Raw genomic sequence first — 20836 nt, 5'->3', positions numbered from 1 at the left:
TGTAACGGTGAGAGGATTTCAGAGCATATTTCACATTGCAGGGAATCGGGTCTGGTGCTTGAGAGTACTCCGCTTTCTCTATTTAATTTAGTTTTTTGCAATGTGACGAAATGGTCGAGGTGTCAGGACTCCATGGGCATTTCAGGCGTTGGCTGGGTAAATAGATACCTACCCTCTCTCTTTTTTTTTAAATTTCCACTTTTTACCGTAGAAGGTGAGGAACGTGGAGGCACGTGAACCCTAAAGGCACGCCTCCGTGTGTGTGTGTGTGTGTGTGTGTGTGTGTGTGTGTGTGTGTGTGTGTGTGTGTTTGCGCGCGCCCCCCCCCCCCCACAGCAAGGGCACCCCCGGTTCTTAATTGGATGCTTGTTTACACCTTACTGCCCGGCCCTCAAGGGGTCAGGTGTTTTCCCGGGCTTATGTGGGAGGGTGTGCGTGTGGGAGTGCGGCGGATATTCCCCTCTCCCGTGATCCCCTGCGGCGGGGCCAGACCTCGGCGAGGTCCGCGGATAGTGCAGAATACCGCAGGGCGCGTGAGGATCGTCCGCTCGCTGAGCCCGGCCCCGCCCCCGCCCCCGCCCCAGGCCCCGCCCCCGCCCCCGCCCCAGGCCCCGCCCTTCCGATTCGGCCCCGCCCCTCTCCCCTGGCCCGGCGGGCGCCGGCCCCTCCCCTCACTCCCAGCATGCCGTGCGGCAGCGGCGGCGCGGCGGGCGGAGTCGGGAGGTGGGGTAGCCGTGGCTGTGTGAGCTTGAGGATCCGCGGCCACCGCCTCCTCCTCGCTGTTCTCCTCCTCCTGCGCCCCGGCGTCGCGGGCCGCGTACGGCCCTGTAAGAGACGTCGCCTCCCCTTCCTCCGCCTCCCTCTCACCGCGCCGCTCCCGCCTCCCAGTCCTGCGCTGCGGGCTCAGGCGGAACCCGGAACGGCCGTCCGCCTCCCCCGCCCTCCGCCGCCTCCTCCTCCTGCTCGGCTTCCTCCTCTGACCCGGGCCGGAGCGGAGTGTCGGCGGCGGCCGGTTCGGGCGGCGACTCGCGCTTCTTCGGGCGGCGGCGCTTGGCCATGTCGTGTCGGGGAAGGTAATGAGCCGCAGAGCCCCGGGGTCTCGGCTGAGCAGCGGCGGCGGCGGCACCAAGTACCCGCGGAGCTGGAATGACTGGCAACCCAGGTGGGTGAGCCGGCGCCCAGCCCGCCGACCCGACCCCGGGCCCCGCCTCGGGCGGGCCGAGGCCTAGGACCGCCGGGGTGGGAGGCGCGGCCTAGGCTCTCCACCCTCCTCCCCCCACCCCATCCCCCGCCCCGGGGAACCAGGCGCGGCTTCCTGGGTCCCCTCCCGCCCCGGCCGGGGGAGGAAGGCCGCTGGGAGGCGAGGCCTAAATGCCTCACCTCTCCCTGCATTTCAACTCGGGGGCTGGAGCCGAGAGCCAAGGCGCCGGGAGAAGGCACTGGCCTAGGAGTTGGGTGAAGGAAGGGGGACCTGGCGGTGGGGGCACTTTTTACTTGCCACCTTGCCCTCAAGTTGGGATATGAGTTGGGGGATCCTGAGAGTACGGGACCCTCTCTGTTACCCATTAACTTCCCTGATCTTTAACCCTTTGAGTCCCCACGTGAAAGATTTCCTTAACTGGGATCCCTTCTGTGACCCCCACGTGTTAATATTAAAAAAACAAAACAAAACCCAGCACTCCAAGGCATTACTCTGACAACAGCGTAGTTGTGGAGCAAGAGACTAGATTGTGACTGTGTTGATGGGGCCGACCGACCCTGGTACTAGGAAATGAAGTTTTCCCCAAGTGCAGGGGCAGTTACTCTGGCGGAGAGCAATTCATACCGGACACTTGTACGGACAGTTGCTTAGAGGAGTAGAGAATTTGATTTGATTTCAGACAGGTTTGGGGCCTAGTTGGAAATGAGTATATGAGGAGGATCGAGTTTTGTTCCCGCCCCCCCACCCCCCACCACTTTTTGGCCACCCCGGGCCGATTGCAGGATCTCAGTTGCCCAACCAGGGATGGAACCTGGGCCTCGGTAGTGGAAGCACGGAATCCTAACCACTAGGCCACCAGGAAACTCCCTGCGGAGCATCGACTTCTTAAAAAAAATTAATTTTCGTGTCTTTCTGATTAATCATGGGGCAGTTGTACCTAATTTAGGACTAATTTATTCTTATCTCTCTTACTGAATAAGTGCTTGTAATACTCAAGACTATCTTGGAACTTAGCCCAGCGCCTAGAAGAACTTCCTAAACGTATATAATATTTTGGGGTTAGTTGATTCATGGAGCTCTCATACTTTGAAGCACACTTGCCATATGATTGTCCAGGAACTGGCCAAATAAATGTTAGACAAACACACGTTGTTGGGATGACTTTTGCTTCTTGATGGTTTCATGTAATTCCAGCAGTGTTTGGAAATAATTTGGTAAGATGTTCGAAGGTAACACTTTAATACTTGATAGAAAAATCAAAATACTCTTTTGGCTACTGAGTGGTACACATCTCATTCTGTTTAATATGCCTTCCCAAATCCTGTGTCTGTTGAGATCGGGTGTATATAACTAGGTGACTTTAAAAGTTAATGCCTGAGCCTAGAATTGAGATAAGTAGTTAAAAAAAAATGTTTTGAAAGCATAGTTTTACTTGTTCTTTACCACTTAGGGTTTATGCCTGCTTTACATAAAATCAGTTAACTAGTTTTGGTATTTTTATCTGTAATTGACATTCTTTTGTATGTTCATTGAAATGTGTGAAATTTGATTTTTTTTTGCATCTAATGAATTAGATGATAAATGAGCTTGAATTTGACATTTGAGAGCTCTTTGACAGTAGATTTTCTATTATTTTTCAGTACTGTGGTCAGCATATGTAAAAGAATGTACACAGTATCCCTTTAGAGGACTAAATAAAGTGCCCTTCACAAATAGTCCTGGAGCTTCTGGAAGAGAATAAGTTGTAGCTTGTGTTTCTAAATAAATGGAGTAGCCCAGTTGCAGCTGTGGGTTGAGATCACCTGGCTTAATTTGACAGGTATGAAGCAGAATGGCTTATATAGTTGTGGAATATGTACGTGGGTTATTAGTATTGTCTGTTTTTATTCAAGTACTTTATTTCTTGGCTGTGTGTGGGGGAGGATGTATGCATTCTTGGAAGCTGTGCTGTTTCACAGTCTCAGAACTTATTGCCTAGGTAGACAGATACTGTGAGATGCCCTTGGTTACATGGAGTAACAGTTGATTAGGATGTTGGAAATACTTGACTTTTTTGTAGAGGAAGGAATAGAAAAGTATGGACAGTACGCCATAGCAAAACTTGATTTCTTTGCACTGTTGCCTAATTGTTTTGTTAAATAGCCAATAAAAAACTTAAGGTGTTTGCCAAGTCATAAATTTTCATGAGTTAAATTTGAGGTGGTTATTCTGTACCCTCTTCACTTTAGAAAGGTGACAGACTCCAGTTAACTGACAGAATGGAGCTCGATTTTTCCCCTTGCTTAAATGGGGGTTTGTTTTTCTAAACATCTTCAAATGCAGGCACATTCCGTATGGTTCATCAGAGTCATTTTGGTTTAAAAAAATTTTTTTTCGCCTTTCTGTACCAGTCCTTGTCTGATTTTTTTGGGTTCTATTTTACTAGATTTAGTCTTTTTGAAAAGTAGGATTTAAAAAAGCAATTTTTGCTTGGTTTCTTTTAGTGTTAGTTTGTCAGTTAGTCTGGAAACCGACTGTTGAGTCAATGATGGCCACACCTGATACTTCACACGTATTGACAGGAAGTGTTCCAGGTGGCTGAATAGACTAGTGTCATGTGGCAACAGAGCAAGCCCACCTTTGCTAAAAGCATACCTCTAGCAGAAAGCATTTTCTTCGTTTTCATTCACTGTACTCTCCATTAACTTTTTTTTAAATAAATTTATTTTATTTATGTATTTTTGGCTGCGTTGGGTCTCCGTTGCTGTGCGCGGGCTTTCTCTAGTTGCAGCGAGTGGGGGCTACTCCTCGTTGCGGTGCGTGGGCTTCTCATTGCAGTGGCTTCTCTTGTTGCACAGCACAGGCTCTAGGCGCGCAGGCTCAGTAGTTGCGGCTCGCGGGCTCCAGAGTGCAGGCTCAGTAGTTGTGGCGCACAGGCTTAGTTGCTCTGCGGTATGTGGGATCTTCGCGGACCAGGGCTTGAACCCATGTCCCCTGCATTGGCAGGGGGATTCCCAACTGCTGTGCCACCAGCGCAGCCCCTCCATTAACATTTAAGAATGATTAGGCAAATGAGTGGTTTTATTATTGGCACTAACCAGTCTCTCCTTTTCTTGACTTTATTTTGGGGAGTAATCTTCTGGGTGCACCAATCAAGATAGAGATCAGAATGATTTGTTTTAAAATTAAGTGTATATGGGACTTCCCTGGTGGTCTAGTGGTTAAGACTCCTGGGCTTCCACTGCAGGGAGCGCGGGTCTGATCCCTGTTTGGCGAACTAAGATCCTGCATGCCAGGCGGTGAAGCAAAAAAAAAAAAGTGTGTAATTTGTTATATTGTTCATTTTAATTCTCCAAGATGACAAGACTGATTTGACATTGGAGTCAAATATAGATTAGTTCAACAAGCAGGAGTGAGCGTTGTCAAACGAAAACACATAATTTTACTTCCACACTTGGGCATCTTAAGACTTTATTCGTTTAACAGATATATCTTGGGTATCTTACTGTGCCCAATGTTAAGATCTTTCTACAGTTCTAAAAGGATGAAACTGTATATTAAAGACAGCTTCTATTTTTGGTAAAATGTAGACAGATTGAAGTTCTCACAAGTACAAATACCTTCATTCTCCATTGTCACAGACCAAAAGATGGGGAAGAGGGCTGTGAAGATAGAAAAGCCAAAAACTAGTATGTCTGACATTGTGAGAAGCTGGATTTTTGAAACTAGAGTTGTCTATTCAGCCTTTTATGAGTCTGTACTGTCTGATGTCCATAGGTGCATAATATAGTGAAATACATAAAGGGTGAAATTAAGTGGAGTTACATATTTTATAACTATAAATAGAGCTTTAGTTAAACAGAATTTAATGGTTGCCAATTCTGTACCACAGATTTTCATGTACATTAAGGAGTTCCAGATAATTGTGTATGGGTGTTTAATTTGGGGGGAAAGTTTATTTTTTCCATTATAGAATAAAATATATTCCTTATGAAACATATGGCAATTTTATCTTTAAATTGAACCCTTTTCCCCCTTCTGTTGTGGTTCCTTTTTAAGTTGGGAGTATAACTGAAGGGTTTTTTAAATAATAGGAGATTGTGAAATATTCTAATTCAGTGAAAATATTCTAATTCAGGAAATAGTGATCCTGTAGGGATTTTTATGACTAATAGAGCTACTGTCTTTAAGGAGATTATCGGTTAGTATGGGGGATAAGAAAGGGCTTTGTAAAAGGTAAAGCAGTATATGGATATTAATTGTGATATAATTCTTGGTAAAATTCTTTTTATATGTGGTTTACAGTTTAAAACTTGGAGAGTCAGAGGAGGGAAAGCTGTACAGTTGAGTAGGGGGCAGTGGGACCTTGAAATTGATCTGTTCTATTTTGACAGTAAATTTGGGGGGGGGATCAAAAAATAGAAGAAAGCAGGGAAATGGCAAAATGCAAGTTGTCCTTGGTAAAATGTTACCAGTTTGGTTAGAAGGATGGGGTATTTGTGAGGTGTGATACAAATAAGAGATGAAGCTTAAGAGCTGGAGTGGGGCTGTATTGTAGGTCTTGAATCATACTGGACGTGTTTGGAATGACTTTAGGGAACTACTGAAGTTTTACCAGCATGGAAGTGGCGTAATTGAGGAAGATTAAAATTAGTTGTGTGTGTGTGTATGTGTGTGTGTGTGTGTGTGTGTGTAACCACAGTAGGAGGCAGTTGGAACAGTCTAGACAAGAGACTGTTGAGGACCTGAATATTGTTTATAATTCATGGTTTAAATTCAGACAAAAGTATTCAGCTCAATATATGGAATTTCCATAAGCAAGAGCCCCTTATTTGTTATCTGGTGTTGATTGAGGGTGATCACTAAAGTGATCCTTTTTATCTGCTCACACTTCAATTCAGGTTAGGACACTTACATTATATAGGATGATCATATACACAAAATGGAGTGTGGTTGATGGTTTTTTTTTTTTTTTTTTGAACACTGAGTTCTCACAACTTTTAAATTTAGGCTTTCCTGCTTTCACTGCTTGGCACTTGCTTACTTGATTTTCTTTCCCAATCCTAATCACCTAAAATAAATCCCTGAGGCGGCTTTCAGTGGACCTCCCTTTATAGATTCACACAAGCTGTCATTTGTTTGGTGTCTCTTCATATTGTTTTCTGCTTACCTGTCTTTGACTATCTTAAAGTTTTCTCAGAATCCATTTTATTTTGGGGACTAGAAAATAAAACACATCCCCTCTTGTTTAGAGGTCTAACAGTGAAGGTTGCAGACATTTTGTGGTTTAATTCCTGTATGAAATACTCCAGCTTATTACTTTTTTTAATGTAGAATATAACCTATTAAATTTTTAGGGAGACATTTGTGTTCTTTTTTTTAAATTGAGGTATAACTGACATACAACATATTAGTTTCAGGTGTATGTATATGTTTTTATTATGTTCTGCTCCATCTTGTATTAGTTGACGGTACTTTTTCTCTCTTAGTTGAATTGTTTTTTGAACTTGTTACTTTTTTGAGATAAAATTTATCCATGTATAGGTCTTAAGTTGAGTGATTTTTGACAAATGTATACACCTGTGTAACCATAATCCTGATCAAGATACAGATACACAATGACTTTGCAGTTGAATAACTTCCCTTCCCACTGCACCCACCCACCCCAAAAAAACACAAAAACCCTGGCAGAGTGTACATGTGGATCTTACCTTAAAAGTTATTATAGACAGGAAATTTTTGAATATTATCTTATGATTTATTACCAACTTATGGTTTCTGAAGATTGATAACCTCGTCATCTTCAACATAGTTCTGTTATTCCTCTTTTGCTATAAACAAACTTGGGATATCTGAAGATCCTTGTGAAAACAGTTTCAGATGGTGGATCCACTGTTAACCTTTTCAGGCATTTGAGTCCTGGAACACAGAGGAGCTCTCCTAAGTTTGTTGGCTAAATTTATTCCTGTGAGCTACAGGTTCACGGACTTTTCTCTTCCCTCTTGAACCTACCGTTGGTAGCTCTGTTTTTTTGTCCTCTCCCCAACCTAAACATTGCACTTCCCTTAAGATCCTTACCCTACCCTCTGCCCTCTGTGATCTTTCCAAATCTTGGTACAGGTCTACAATGAAAGGGAACTGTGCTAATCACTTCAACCTTTTTTTGTTCTCCCAACTAGTTTGTCCCTGAAGGCTGAGCCTGTCATTTTCTCTACTGTTCTGTGTACTTAGCCTAAAGCACTCCCCAAACTCATTTCTGTCTTAAGGGCCTTTGCAAGTCCTGTTCTTGCTGTGTAGCTACTGCATAGATTGTTCTTCTCAGAGTGCTTGACCTGGGTGTTTTCATGCTATCTCAGCCTAAGTGCACCCCCTCAGTGAGAAGCACCAGGCTTCTCTAATAACACTCACTATCTGAGTTTTTTTGTGTGTGTCTTCCCCAGTAAGACATAACCTTTATGTATGCATGCATTGTATAATGGTTTTACTTCTGTATCCCTTCTTCCCTACCAGTGCGTCAATAAATAGTAAACACTCTAAATTTGAGTGTCCTTTCTCAAGTAAATACATGAAAATGGAATTCTGCAAGTTTGTTTTTGTGTTTAGAGTTAACTGCAGGGCTTAGAACACTGTAACTGTAGGAGGCATTTTGAGAGGAACTGTTCCTTGTACAGCAGCTCGGTTAGCCGGAGGCAGCAACTTAAGTAAGGTGATTGTACAGGTTCAAAGGGACAATGTTCTAGTGGACTGAGGTGACCAGATCAGACTATGGCCATTTAAGATTCATAGGTTTTATCCATCTTGAAGAAATACTCTGCTCACATAAAGTTAATTTATACATTGACAGTTTATCCCATATCTGTTGTATCTATTTGTACATTATTTAAACAGTCTAATCATCAAAAAGTTAAGCACTGGGTGGGTTGAGCCTCTTTTGACATTCCATTAGAAGGCCTGAGGAAACAAACCTCTTGCCAGTTGTATGCCTGCTGATTGGGGAATGACTGAAATCCAAAATTTCCAGAATCAACAGGTTTCTTTCATAGTGAATTACTTCTTTCATATTAATCTTCATACCCTTTGAAAAAAGGAGATTGTATTCGTGTTAGAAATCATTCCTTAGGAAGTTAATGTTGCTATTCATAGCGTATCTAGGATCTCATGTTTATTATTTAAAAACCTGTTACAGACTTTTTGTGTTTATTACTTAAAAATCTTTTTCAAAAGAGGAGTTTCTGGGGAATTCCCTGGTAGTCCAGTGGTTTGGCGCTTTCACTGCCAGGGCCTGGGTTTGATCCCTGGAGGGGGAACTAAGACCCTACAAACCACACAGCCCCCCCCACCTCCCCCCTCCCCCCAAAAGAGGAATTTCTGGCTTCCCTGGTGGTGCAGTGGGTTAAGAATCCGCCTGCCAATGCAGGGGACGCGGGTCTGAGCCCAGTCCCGGAAGATCCCACATGCTGCGGAGCAACTAAGCCCATGTGCCACAACTGCTAAGCCTGCGCTCTAGGGCTCGTGAGCCACAATTACTGAAGCCGTGGTGCCTAGAGCCGGTGCACCGCAACAAGAGAAACCACCGCAATGAGAGTCCTGTGTGCTGCAACTAGACAAAAACCCGCGCACAGCAACAAAGCCCCAATGCAGCCAAGAATAAATAAAATAAAATAAATAAATTAAAAAAAAAAGTTTCTGGTATCAGAATTGTAGATTGCTTTTTGGTATGGAACTTACTAAATTCTGCTGTTTCTTTGTTTATAAGGAAAGGCACTACTTTTTTCCTTTACCCTTTTTATCATCAATAAAGCACCTCAGCAGTGCTCTTATAGGTCCACAAGAAAATTATTACAAGCTCTGCAGTGGCCTAAGGTAATTATATGTATATGTGTGCAGATTTTTTAAAAAAATTGTTGAACTTAGTATTTACTAGATTTTTATTTTTGGGTGGCATCTAATATATTAATACCTTTTCTGCTGATTAGGCAAAAGCCTTCACTAATAAGCATGTCTTGGACTATATAGTGACATGTATTAGTTTTTCCTCTGTATATGACAGCATTGGCAACAGTCTTGTTTTTTACTGAAGTTCTTTGAATTAAAATTTTCCCTCTTATTTAAATTTAATTGAAAAATTATCTTTACTCTCTCCTCTTTAGCATTTTAATCTTCTGATTTAAAAAGATGTGTGTATATGGAGTGTGTGTGTCAGTGTGTGTGTTTGAAATTTTAACTTTCATCTTGGAATATTTAGTTCTTTGAAGCAACCTATGACTCTTGCTATCCTGCCTCTTAAGGGTCTCCCTAGTTTATATTTCTAGTAATATGGACCCTGGAATCCTTGTCTGAAATATATCACTTTATTTCCAGTCTCTTTGCTTTGATTCTGACACTGGAAATTCAGACTCATTGCCCTAATGACAGAGTGTATGTTGACTTCCTGCAGTTTGCCAGAAATTAGGCAGAAAAATCTATTAATTTGAGGAAAAATGTCAGACTTTTTGTCTGTTCTCTATAGAATGGGACTCTCTTCTGATTTGATGATTAAAAAGATCCAAAGATGATCACCAGTATCACATAGTATTGTACAGATGAATTAATGCATATTTAATTGGAAAGAAAACACATCCTGGATTTTCTTTCCTAAAAAGATTGTTTTTCTTCCTGTCCTTATATTCTTTTGATAAATTTGAAGAAAAATGAAAATGGTTTTCCAGAAGTAAGACAATGAACCTTGAGATTTAGTGTCTATTCATTAGTCTGGTTTAGAGGAATCTACCCTGAGGTACAGTTTGTATTGTTTTTGAAGGACTTGAGTTAGAATTCTGTTATAAGTGATTAATTGTCATTATTTGAAATATTGATGTAATTTTCATATGTGGTATCTTGTTCCTTTTTTGAAAATACTGAAACTAAAGATGAACTTATGCTTAATAAAAGTGTGTTGGGGGGTGGTAATCAATTGACTGACTATAAGACAAAGTTTTGTAAAAGCAGCCTTTTATTTAATTAAAGTGGCCTATCTTGTATAGTTACTATAATGCTAGTATTCCCTGTGTTTTTATTGTAATCTTATTGAAGATGTGAAAATTACACCACAGTGCTCTTCTCCCTGCTCTTTTAGTCCATTTAAAAATCCACTTGTTGTCTTAGTATAATTACATTGGAGAAGTTAGAAGTAGAACCAGAGTGTTTTAGATTCTTCTCTAAGGTATATTTATTTTTAAGAATGTGTGCATTTTTAGTTTTGATCCTTTACAAATATTTGTCTTAGGAGAGGCTGGGGTCATGAAAATAGCAATGGACTAAGAATGGGAAGACAGAGGTCTTTTGTACTGACGTTACCAGCTGTCCCTCTGAGGAGGGATGCATTCCCTAAGACGCAGGGTTGTGAGGGTTAAAGATAAAGTTTGGGAAATTACTTTCAAAACTGTAAAATGCTATACTAATGATATTTATGTTGTCACATCTGAATCAAATTTGGAATTTTAAAGAACCTCCCTCTTTTATCTCTTCCTCAAAAAGTTAGAATTTACTGCACACATGCACCCACACTCTAGTTCAAATTTCATTTTTCTCTTCTAGAACTCTTAAGTACCTAGAGTGTGTGTGTGTGTATGTGTGTGTGGTAACTTCTAAAAGTTTCATGAAGGGCATTTATGTCAAGTGTCTTAGAGGATATATGACTGGAAGCTCATATAATTGTTAAATTTCTATTAGGTATGGCATTTGCCATCCTTAGTATAGTTGTGGCTTTTCTTTTTACATTTTCTACTTATAGGCTTCTAGAATGAAAATTTCCATTAGGCTATCATCCTGTTTCAAGTTGGCCAATGAGGAATTTGACTGTAGGTCTGCATCATTCTTTATTATTTTTTCTATATATTTTATAATTCACACTTTAAGAACTTGATACCAGTTGAAATTGTGAGACAACAAAAATAATCTAATCTTTCTGACTGCATTTATTGTAGGGCAGGTGCAAATGGAATTAAATAGAGACAGGGTAGGTTAAAAGGTAGCTTGTACCTTGCTTAACTTTCATTATACAGTTGGAATTTAAAAACTGATTCTTATAAGAACATCAGTTGAATGCTGCATTGCGTTTTCTCCCCTACTCTAGTACGTATGTATGTTTGTTTTAAAGGGAGTAGGGAAATCATGGAATCATGGAAAGGATAGCCTCTGGCAATGTAATAGTTTGAAATACATAAAAAAAGAAGAACCACATACATCTTCTAAACAGATAGGAATTAATGAAATTTTGTATCATTACGTAGTGTATATACAGTATTAAGCTTTCATGAGATTTTGGTACTATTTTACATTGTAGCACTATAAATTTACTCAAAATGGGTAAATACTGCCTCCTAAGGAACTTCATATCTAGAAACATTGATTTTTCTCTTTCGTTTTAAAGTTCTTATTTTATACCACTTAAATCGATCTGATACAAGTGTGTTTAGTGTAAAATATAACAAAAGAAAGAGATAGGGTTTGTATAGGCCTTTTGAGTTTAAAGTGGCTTAAGTGATGATTTTGAACTGTTTCATAGCTTTCTCAAACTTATAGCTAAATACTTTAAATACCTCAGTGTGTTTCTGGCCACTGCTGAGCACAGTTGGAGTGCTGTTTCTTGGCGCTTGATTGCTGCTTACTAGAATATTTCAATAACTACCCCAAACTGTCTTCATTTAATAAATATTTCTGCAGTTAGAAGAGTAATCTGGTTTTTGTGAAAAATGTCTTCCTTTCCCAACTATTTGATTTAGGAGCCCATGTCTTTTGAGATTTATCTATGAGACATTTTTATTTGTTCATGTTTAAGCAGGGGAGGATATGGCTGTTCAAGATCACCTCTCAAAAAGAGGTTCCAATGCTTAAGTAGGAGGGTTTACCATACATACTTTACCATGATACCACTGATTACAGGTAGTATGTTTCTTTACCAGTTTGGTGTTTAATAGTGTTATTTCCTACCCCAGGATACCTAAGGAGATAGGTCCTAAAGGAGTCACTGGACATGTTGAAAGGAGTCAGGGTCCATTTAAAAATCCATTTGCTGTCTTCGTATAATTATGTTGGTAAAGTTAGAAATAGAACCAAGGTGTTTTAGATTTCTCTCTAAGGTGTATTTATTTGTTTAAGAGGGTTGGGGTTGGGGGTCATGTGTCTGATTTGAGAATGGCCTAAAGATATTTCTGGTAATGTCTTCCTCTGTTGAGAATCATGTGTGGAATATGAAAATCAGTGTCTTTTCCCTACTTGCCATTATATTTAAGATGTGTTACATGTTAAGGGGTGCATGTTAGAATATTGCTTTTTCGATGCCCACATCCTTGACTCTGCCCAGGATTTGTAGGGTATACCATACCATTGTGGCAGTAGAGCCTAACTTGGTAATAGTTTTCTTTAAAAATACCTGTGTCTAAATTGCCTAGTATTTACTTTTTCTTGATGTGTTACAAGTGATTTTTGGCAACCACATCATTTTTCTTGACCTGTAAAAAAAAAAGTGGTAATGATGTTATCTGTTACACAGTACATATTTGTACCACAGTGCTTTTTTGGATTATTTTTAAAGGGAAAATTTAAAATATGTAATTGTTAGAGAATCTCACAAGCATGTTAGTCCCTTGGGTGTATGCTTGAGTCTATTAGTCAGAGGAACTTTATCAGAATAACTCTACAGTCGTTATTTGCCTGTTTTCAGGACTTTTGATTTTTATTTACTTATTTGTTTGTTTTGGCCCCCCCCACCCCAGTTTTCAGGACTTTTTATGTTTTTAAATATTTATTTATTTGGTTGTGGTGGGATCTTCGTTGCAGCGTGTGGAATCTTTTAGATGCGGCTGCAGGATCTTCAGTTGCGGCATGCAAACTCTTAGTTGCGGAATGTGGAATCTAGTTCCCTGACCAGGGATCAAACCCCGGCCCCCTGCATTGGGAGTGCAGAGCTTTAGTCACTGGACCATCAGGGAAGTCCCCAGGACTTTTTAAAAGATGGTCGCACACATTTCTTATATTATAAAACACTCTGCCCTATCCTTGATTAGAGTCCCCCTCTGGTCTCAAGACTTCGTTTTAGGATTTCTTTAGTGTTTAACTCTTAGTGATTCTTAATCTTCTGTGTCCTAAGTGGCTATATTTGGCATATAACTGGAGAGTCTGCGTGAAGGTGAGGGGGTGGGACATGTTTCTTGGTAGACTTTCAGTCTTTTTGTCCTTCCTCTACTAGGGAGGTCACGCAGTAAGAGATTTCCTTTCAATCTTGGCATTTTCCCAGGCCGAATGGGATGTTTCTAAAGTACTTCCAGGACTTGCTGACAAAAGAGGAAGATAAGGGATGCAAATGGTAGCTGAAGCAGGGTTTTATTTAAGGCTGTAAACTAGCTTGTAGCTAGTAGGTATGGCTGAATAATCATCTGTTGTATACCACATTTTGTTTATTCATTCATCCTTTGATGGGCATTTGAGTTTCTATCTTTTGGCTATTGTGAATAGTATTGTGGTGAACATACACCTATAAGTTTTTGTTTGAACATTTGTTTTCAGTTCTTTTGGGCATATACCTGGGAGTGGATTTGCTAGATCATGTGGTAATTCTATGTTTAACTTTTTGAGGAACTGCCAAACTGTTTTCTGAAGTCCTTTGTACCATTTTACATTCTTATCAGTGATGTACGAGGGTTCCAATTTCTCCACCTCTCACAACATTTTCCATTAAAATTTTTTTGGCTATTCTAGTGGGTGTGGTTTCTGTTTGTGGTTTTGATTTGCATTTTCCTATTCACTAATAAAGTTGAGCAACTTTTCATGTGTTAATTGGCCATTTGTATGTCTTCGGAGAGATGTATCAATTCAGGTCTTTTGCCCATTTTTAAATTGGATTGTCTTTTTGTTGAGTTATAGGAGTTCTTTGTATATTTTGGATACTAGACACTTCTCTTATGAGGTATATGATTTGCAAGTATTTTCTCTGGTTTTATGAGTGGTCTTTTCATTTGATAGTGTCCTTTGCACAAAAATAAATAAGACTTCTAAAATGCATATTAAGTAGAATTTAAAAATTTGGAATCATTTAAATATATTACCGAAGCCATCCCTTTCTATTACTGGCTTCTTTTTTGTGTTCAGAGAAGTTATTATTAAGATCATATGCATAGACCATATTTTAGTTATATAAAGTTTTACCTTAGAAGACAAAATTTTTACTTAAATAATCACAATGGATTTTGATCCAAGGTCATCTTCTACTCAGTTCCCCACCCCTCTCCATGCAGCAACCACTATATTGTTTTCCTTTCCTTATGAAAGGTGTGTGGTATTAGATAATACAGTATCTCTGCCTTCAATACTAGCATCTTTTCAAACTAGTGGGCAAATTGAAGCTAGTATATAACTACTGAAGTGCAAGCTAGTGTGGTTCTCTCTTTGAGTGTTGTAAGAGTTTGAAGAAGGGGCTGAATGATGGGATTTTTATTTTATGTTTTTTCTGAAAGCACAGAACATTTTATACTCCTAATTGGAACTTATACTAACAGTTCTTTTTTTTCTAGATTGTAAATTCTTAGAGGGTTGGAACTATCTTACTTAGTTCGCCTTTTGGAGTCATTACTCCAAGTTAGTGCTCTTGTTGTAGAACATAACCAAGAAAATATTGTTGATTAGGGAGTATGGGTTCTAGGTTGAATGTTGAAGAAAACTTAGTGTTGGGTTAGGTTAGGGGACTGCATTCCAGTGTCAAGAGAAAGGCCTCAATTGTGAGAATGGGCAATCATTTAGTCAACAACTAATTTGTGTGCCATCAAGGCAATGAGGGGTACAATGATAAGCAACGCTAACAGGCTCTTGCCCTTTTGGAATTTACAGTCTCCTGGCAGAACACAGTTAAATAAGCTTCTCAAATGGTGTAAGAGCTAAGGGAACTATTAGGTTTTCTGGAAGCACTTATATAGCAGGGACTCCTAGTCACCCTCAGGGGAATCAGAAACTTTGCGAAGGAAGCTGAAGCTTGAAGGACATTGAAAAATTAGCTAGGGTCGGCAAGTGCTGAGGACAAGGCTGTTCCAGGCAGACGAGCTGAGCAAGGTGACTGAGAGATTGGGATGGATGGAGCATAGAATGTAAAAGGATTACAAGAGTGTGGAGAGTTAGCTGAAAAGGGAAGTAAGGTACATAAGATGATAAAGGGCAGTGGGAGGACATCAGATTTGTGTTTCATAAGAATTATTTTTGTTGCACTGTGGAGGAGAAGTGGGAGAGAGGTGAGAATTGGAGGTGGGAAACATACTGTGTCTGACTGGCCAAATAGTGCCATTTATTGGAAAATACCTGATGATGGTACCATTTATTAAAATGGGGGTTCCAGGAAGAAAGGAGCCAGTTGTGTTTGAGGCATTAGAACATTAAGATTGTTTTTTTAAACAGTTGGGTTTATAGGTCTGGACCTCAGAGTGGACATCTATGATGGAGGCCTGGATTTGGGAGTCGATGTCATATAGGTGATAAGTACTGCCATCGGCATGGATTGCGGGAGAGAGTACAAAGTGAGATGCATAGAGGGCCTGTGGTCAAGCTTTGAGAAACTCCAAGATTTAGTATTTGGTAGAGGAGGCTGAGCAAGCCTTCAAAGGTTCCTGAAAAAGCAGAACCAGAGAGGCAGCAAGAAATACAGACTATAACATACTATAAGCCAAAGGAAGGGAAGAATCTGGTTACTTTGAATTCTCAGGATCTGAGCCCAAGTTATTGTAAGGATTTTAAAAAGAAGTTTTCATTCAGCCCACCTCATTCCTCTGTAAGGCACCTTTGTGTAGGCCACAGCCTGCTCAACCCTGCTCAGAAGCCCTGTGAAAACCTGCTATGAGAGGATGAGTAAGAAGCAGACTGGAATATATCTTGCTTTTATCAACCTGGAGGTCTTAGTTAGTTTTGCCAAAAGTGATAGGGCAGAAGTTGGATTGGTGTAGCTGGAGGAGCTAGTGGAGGTAAAGAAATGATACAGCGAGTAGAGACAATTCTTAGTGTGACTGCAAAGAGCAAGGGCAGATTGTTTAGTTGGAGGGATGTGGAATTGATGGACTTTTTCTGTTTTTTGGGAGTTTTTTTTGTTTTTTTTTTTTTTTTGCGCTACGCAGGCCTCTCACTGCCATGGCCTCTCCCGTTGCGGAGCACAGACTCCGGACGTGCAGGCTTAGCGGCCATGGCTCACGGGCCCAGCCAATCCGCGCTTGTGGGATCTTCCCGGACCAGGGCACGAACCCGGCGTCCCCTGCATTGGCAGGCAGACTCTCAACCACTGTGCCACCAGGGAAGCCCTGGGTGTTTTTTTATTTTTTTTAATATTTTTATTTTTTTTTCGATACGCCGGCCTCTCACTCTTGTGGCCTCTCCTGCTGCGGAGCACAGGCTCCGGACGCACAGGCCCAGTGGCCATGGCTCACGGGCCCAGCCGCTCCGCGGCATGTGGGATCTTCCTGGACCGGGGCACAACCCGTGTCCCCTGCATCGGCAGGCGGATTCTCAACCGCTGTGCCACCAGGGAAGCCCCCTGGGTGTTTTTTTAAAATATGTTTTTGTATTCTTACATTGGAGATACTAGGAAATTTTACATGTTTAAGGAGAGCATTCAGTTTGGTGGGAAAGGTAGACTCCCTAGGAGAAAGACTATTTGTGAAAAGTTTTGAGAAGGTAGACATAGAATCCTAATCAAGGCCTAGAGTTGGGTGCAGGTGTGTTATGGTATCTTTTTTTTCCCCCTTGGTTAAGTAGAAAGAGAGAATTTGTCAGGGATTTAGGAGAGTATTTTGGAATCTGAAGAGAATGGGGAATGTCTGGATAGTGCATGTGGGAGATGAACATTGGAGGACCTGGGGATGTGGTGCTTACTGATGGATGATGGAATTGATAATTGGGTTTATGCAGGGTTGGGATTTTGCCAGATTGGTGTGAGGGAAATGTTAAGGCAGGTTAAGGGAATTGGCAAGAGTTATTGAAATGATAAACCATGAAAAACGGTTAAAGAAGGGAGTTAAGAAGAAAGAAGGTACTTGGATTGGAAAAAAGTAGAGAGAATCACTGGAATTAAAGTTACTAAAAAAACCTTTAGAGTGGTATTGAGAAAGTGTGAGTAGTAGAGAGTTGTCAAAAGCAAAGCAAGTCATTGGGGGCATTGAGCAAGAAGAACTGAAAAGGGCTTGTGGGATTTTAGAGACAAGTAAGCCACCAGTGGCAGTTGCTACTGGGGCAGGAGCAGTTTCTGTGGAGTGCGGAGGGTGGGACCCTGGTTACAGTGAGTTGGAAAGTGAGAGAAGGCAAGGAAAAGAAATTTTCAAGAGGTTTGGCTGTGAAGAATCTATCTAGACAATTAACTTTAGAAGGAGAAAGAAAATTAAGGTTTTTGTTTTTGTTTTTTTAGAGGAAAGACCCGAATGTGTTTATATGTTGATGTTGTGATGAGCATTGGGAAAGTCAGAGATGCAAGGCATACTCCAGAAGGTAGGGGAATGTATGAATCCAAAGGGTTACTGCAGATAGGAGGTTTAGTTGTTCCATTATGTGAGTGTGATGGGAAGAAATGTTCTGTGTGCAGACATAGGTAAATTTGTAGATTGCTGGAAGGAGGTTGGCAGGCAGTGGTGGAGTGTTGAAGAACTTGAAAGTTAGAACTGAGTTTGAGTTCTTGCTCTGCCTTTAATTAGCTGTGCTGCTTTAGGTAAGTTATGGAATCTTTGTTACCTCATCTGTAAGAAGGTAACTTACCATCTTCAGTAATCACAATAGGATTATGTTGAAGATTAAATGAGGTGATAAATGTATGTAAACTGCTTGGGGAGGTTGCCTACCAGACTTTATTATGAGCTCAGAATTTAGTTCTTACTATTCAGAGTGCTGTAGAAAAACTTGTATTTCTAATATAGCAAGAATCTGTAAGGTTATCAGTGGTAGTGCTGGGGGAAGGAGAAAAGTGCAGAAAGTTTGAAAGCTGTTTTGGAAAGCAGAAAACCCTGGCTAGGGAGTCACGGGCAGCATTGAAGACTCAGTGATAGGGAACTACATGGGAGTGGTGTATTCACCAGCCTTTACACTGAAGACACTTGTGCACATGAAGCAAAGTTTAAAATCTAATGTAGTACCCTCCTAGTTACTTTGTTTGTCCTTTGTGGTTAATATGATTAGAGGTCTGTCAATAGAGGCTGTTTGAGATTCCTTGGGAGGGACATAAACTATACTGAAGTTGAATCTTTTCTATGTTTTGCTTAAAGATATTATATAAAAACAAAATTTACAACCCTTTAAATTTTGGGTTAGAGTATATTCAGTCATATAGGTGCAGAGTTAGAGCATGTCTGTAAGACCACCCTTACTTCTGATAGTTGCAAGTTTGGGGGTCCCCAAGACCATTCCTGGGTTGGATAATTCACCGGAAGGACTTATAGGACTTATTGAAAGCTGTTATACTCATGGTTACAGTTTATTACAGCTATAGGATACAGATTAAAATCAACCAAGGGTAAAGGTGCATAGGGTAGAGTTTACGACAGTTCCAAATGTGGAGCTTCTCCCCGTGGAGTAGTGAGCAGTGTTACTTTCCTGGTATTGATGGGTGATAATACGTATGGAGTATTAACAGCCATGGAAGCCCAGCCCAGCCTTGGTGTCCAGAGTTCTTATTTGGGCTCCATCATTGACTGCCCACATGCACGAACTTAGTTTCCAGCCCTACTAGAGGTTGAGTTGATCCGTGTGACTCAAAGGCCCCACCATGCATAGATCACATTGTTATACTTTCTAGTGTGACCCAAAGTTCCCAGGTGGACAAGGGCACTTTTTTTTAAAAAAAATTATTTATTTATTTTTGGCTCTTTTGGGTCTTCATTGCTGCCTGCGGGCTTTCTCTAGTTGCAGCGAGTAGGGGTTCCTCTTCGTTGGGATGCGCGGGCTTCTCATTGCAGTGGTTTCTCTAGCTGCGGAGCACGGGCTCTAGGCTCATGGGCTTCAGTAGTTGTGGCTTGTGGGCTCTGGAGCGCAGGCTCAGCAGTTGTGGCGCACGGGCTTAGTTGCTCCACAGCATGTGGGATCTTCCCGGACCAGGGCTCGAACCCGTGTCCCCTGCATTGGCAGGCAGATTCTTAACCACTGTGCCACGGGGGAAACCCAAGGGCACTCTTATTAGGCATTATATTCCAAGACTTTAGAGATTACCTTCCAGAAGCCAAGGGTTAAGTCCAGATCTCTCTTTGGGCAAGGTAAAATTCTTTACAGTTTTACAACAATCGTTAAATATATTTTTATATTTTGAGGCTGCAGAAACTAATTAGTTGATGTTTGATTGATAATTAAAAGTTGGTAATAAAGAACCCATAAATTGTATGGGTTTGGTATCGTAGACACTTAATACTTAAGTAGCTAAGGAAGTTTCATTAAGAAATACTAGCTGTTAATATTTATAGTAAAATTGAGGTAAACTTATAATTTTGGCATGATGGTTCAATTCTGTTATATTAAATTTGAACTTACTGTTTTCTCCTGTGGAAACAGTTTCATATAATGAAGTCCCTGAGCCTCCCAAGTGAATTTTTGAGCCATAGACTCATATTTTAGAGCAATGTCTCTAATGTGAAAGTACACAAGCCTCAGAGTTATGCATAGTTTCACCTTTTCTCTTATACTTTTTTGAAAGTATGTCTGAATCCAGGTGAGTAAGAGATATCACAGAGATAACCTTGAATTTATTTATTTATTTATTTATGTATTTTTGCGGTTCGCGGGCCTCTCCCGTTGCGGAGCACAGGCTCCGGACGCGGACGCGCAGGCCCAGCGGCCATGGCTCACGGACCCAGCCCCTCTGCGGCATGTGGGATATTCCTGGACTGGGGCACGAACCCGTGTCCCCTGCATCGGCAGGCGGGCTCTCAACCACTGCGCCACCAGGGAAGCCCTTGAATTTATTTTTAAAAAGTAAATCAGTTTTAGTGGTATTAGCTGTTAGTATGAAAAACTCACAGCATATCCTACAACTGCTTTGTGACAGTGATGCTATGCATCTTTGAGTACCATTGCTTTAGAGAATAAATGCATTCCCACCTCATTGGCTTTAGTGCAAATATCATTTCCTAGTTGATATCCATTACAAATTAGATCTCACCATGAGAACGAAATCCCTTAATAAGCCTAGTTAAAAACAACTTGAAGCAATATGATGCTTATTCCGGTGGCACCACTAGGTGTGGTGTTTGCATCAAGTCATTTCCAGGTGCTTTATGGAAATGTTTTCTGATAGGGAATTCCCTGACTTCACATTTCCAGGCTGACTTTTCCCCCTTAAGAACTGGACCACAAGACCACACTTAGTCAGGAGATACTTAACTATCCCCTAACACGTGGTAGGTTGTTGACGTGAGGTCTGAGGGCTTGGGTCATTGAAAATGAATAACCTCTCAGATTTATTACATTTTCTGTATATTGAGAATAGGTGACTAAAATGAGCGGTAACTATATTTGCATGTGATTTGTATGTTATAGTTAACATTTAAATTCTTTTGTACTAAAAATTTTTTTGTTGCCACCTTAAGCCTCTGTTCTCTAAGGCATAGAGTGGCATGTGCCATCTCAGTTTTTGCTTCAACATATGAACCCTAGAGGGCCATAGTGCAATTAAAA

At 41.0% G+C, this 20836-nt stretch overlaps 1 protein-coding gene across 4 annotated transcripts in view; it reads left to right on the top strand.

Annotated features, from left to right (window-relative positions):
- Window positions 1-723: 723 nt before the first annotated feature.
- Window positions 724-20836, top strand: part of SMG1 (SMG1 nonsense mediated mRNA decay associated PI3K related kinase) — a 95963-nt gene continuing 75850 nt past the window's right edge. For 3 of the 4 annotated variants that reach the window (XM_033416463.2, XM_033416462.2, XM_033416465.2), the window contains exon 1: window positions 725-1162. In XM_033416463.2, coding sequence (XP_033272354.1) covers window positions 1077-1162 — 86 coding nt within the window. In that variant the 5' untranslated portion in view covers window positions 725-1076. Of the gene's footprint in view, window positions 1163-20836 lie in introns of all 4 variants that reach the window. The other variant, XM_033416464.2, reaches the window with a different exon arrangement.

The sequence above is a fragment of the Orcinus orca genome, chromosome 16 (assembly GCF_937001465.1).
Source record: "Orcinus orca chromosome 16, mOrcOrc1.1, whole genome shotgun sequence".
NCBI lineage: Eukaryota > Metazoa > Chordata > Mammalia > Artiodactyla > Delphinidae > Orcinus > Orcinus orca.
Note: the sequence above shows the minus strand (reverse complement) of the source record. Positions and strands in the feature narration are given on the sequence as shown.